Source organism: Humulus lupulus, chromosome 6 (assembly GCF_963169125.1).
Source record: "Humulus lupulus chromosome 6, drHumLupu1.1, whole genome shotgun sequence".
Taxonomy (NCBI): domain Eukaryota; kingdom Viridiplantae; phylum Streptophyta; class Magnoliopsida; order Rosales; family Cannabaceae; genus Humulus; species Humulus lupulus.
The window spans coordinates 119,066,198-119,068,530 of NC_084798.1; the positions used below are offsets into that span (position 1 = coordinate 119,066,198).

At 45.0% G+C, this 2,333-nt stretch overlaps 1 protein-coding gene across 1 annotated transcript; it reads right to left on the reverse strand.

Annotated features, from left to right (window-relative positions):
* Positions 1-423: 423 nt before the first annotated feature.
* On the reverse strand, positions 424-1,850 carry LOC133785409 (uncharacterized). Its single transcript, XM_062224650.1, has 4 exons — positions 1,794-1,850; positions 1,505-1,571; positions 1,025-1,371; positions 424-953 (listed from the first exon to the last, which is right to left on the reverse strand). Exons 1-4 carry the CDS (start codon positions 1,848-1,850, stop codon positions 426-428), a joined length of 999 nt encoding a protein of 332 aa, XP_062080634.1. The 3' UTR covers positions 424-425.
* Between the last annotated feature and the right edge of the window lie 483 nt (positions 1,851-2,333).

The window sequence follows — 2,333 nt, forward strand, 5'->3', positions numbered from 1 at the left end:
TTTGTTTTTGGGCTGACTTGTAAGTTTAGGAGTCTAAAATAGCGCTGACTTGTAAGTTTAGGAGTCTAAAATAGCCGTTAAGCTAACTTGTTTTACAAAGCTTAAGTAACTTAGAATTTCTCAAATTCTAAGTTAAAAACTGATATTCGTGTAACAAGACATTTACGCTCATAAAAAGTTAGAGCAATAAGAGCATGAGGAAGTATATTTGGTGTGAACTTATGGAATGGTAAAAATTTCTAAGTTAAAAAACTAAATTCTCATGTGAAATTAAAGGCATCTAAAAACTTTGCTATGCACAATAAAAACTTAAAAGTTTGAAATTGTCAGCAAGGAAAGAGTAAAGTGCTAAATGTCAAAATAGCTCACTAGTTCGAGCAACAAAATACAAAGTAAAGTAGACTGTGATGAACTATGAGAGGGAGTCACAGGCGAGCTCCTCTAGAGGGTTGATCGACTCCCTCCTCTGCATCAGCTGCTCCTCTCGCTCGAAATGATATAGCAGAGCAGGTTGGGGCGAGTGCAGGAGGGTTGGCAGCTTCTTCAGCGGCTCTTGCTTCACATCTGGCAAGATCCTCTGCTTGGGCCTCCTTGGGGAAACAATCAAGATTAAGAGGCTTGTTCAGCTTCCAGACCTTATAGAAGCAGTCAAAACTGGCCTCCTCAAAGCGAATCAAGTCAAGCTCTTTTTCTTGCTTCAGCTCTTCGTTCTCGCTAATCAACCTCTCATTGTCTCGAACTAACTCTTTAATATCAAGGGATTGCTTCTCCAATTGAGTTGTCAAGGAAGCATTGTTTTGAGCCTGCTTTTTGAGAGACTCGTCCCGTTCAGCTATAGTTCTCTCTGCTTGCTCCAGCTTGGACCTGGCCTCCACCAGTTGATCGTCCTGCACCTTGATCAGCTCCTTGTAATCTACGGCTCGAAGCTGAGCATGACCAATGGTGACAAGTGACTGCATGGAAGACAAAAAGTTAATACAAGTAAAAATACTAATAACAAAGTATCTCGAGGAAAAATGCTTACCTTCATCAATTGAGCGAGTCCTCTCTTCAAGACAACTTCGACACTAAGTCGAGGGTAGGAGTCTAGGCTTTGAAGCGTCGATGCATCACGGCCAATATCCTCAAGAAGCCCCTTGCCCAGGTCGCTAACAGCACGAAAAAGCTCACTCGAACTACCCTGGTGAGTAGGAGTTAGGCTCGCAGAAGGAGGAAGGGAAGAGGGGGTCAATGGCGGAAGTGTATTCGGTCCCCCAGGTTGCCTCCCTTGACTTGGCGGTACTACCTTCTGAATCTTCTGTGGAGGCATAGAGCCACTTCCATCACCAGTTTTCCTCTTTGAAGCAACGCAATCTCTGAACATGTCTGAATCTGCCAAGGATGAAAAAACAAGATTGTTAGAGAAATAAACATAATGAAACATATGCAAGTGTATACTACAATTGTGATACTCTCTAATTACCAATTATCAAAAATATTCCTATTTTCACTAGGCATGTGTTACCTGCGTTGAAGATCTGATCAAGGAACTCATCCTCGTCGTCCGAGGATGAGCTAAGTTCCCCTTCAACCTAGATAGCTTTTCCTTTCCCAGGTTGAGCGGGAATAGTAGATCTACGCTGAGGATCAGGCTCTCTAATGACTAAGTCGCCAGGTCTACGGGAAAGCGGAGAAGGCCCAGGAGAATGCCGATCAGTCATTTGCTCTGTGCCCTCGTTAGACTGACCAGGCGTGTCGTTCTCCCCGGTGGTACTTTCCACCACCAGATCCTGCTCACATGGCACCAGACTCACCATCTGAAGAAGGTCCAGCATGACCAACTTTTTTACATCCTTCTCTTTAAGACTCATGTTAGCCAATTTCTTGGCCCGCCTAAACATCCCTTCAGTAGGCAATGGTCGCTCAAACGGACCCGAGCGCGTAAAAGCCAAGTTGTTGGCCTCAATATCCAATGTGAGGAAGTATTCCTTATGATACTTCCCGGCGTTTGACTTATGGGAGATGCCATTGAGATATGTAACCCCCCTATGCCTGTGATAGAAATGGAAGAAACCTGAGTTGTTGTGAGAAGGGTTGGTCCGAAGATCAAACAGGTAATGCACCTCATGAGGGGTGGGCTCGTCCCAACCATTCAGAAAATAAAGAATATACAGCGCAGAGAGTGCCTGTATCCCATTCGGCGTGATCTGAAATGGGGAGATGTTGAAGTAGTCTGCTACGGACCAGAAATAGATGTGCAGCGGGAGTGTTGCTCCAGCTTGTACATGGTGCCTGGACCAGGCGCAGTACCTTCCACCGGGCCTATTGGCTCTTTGATGTGAGCCCGGACATGT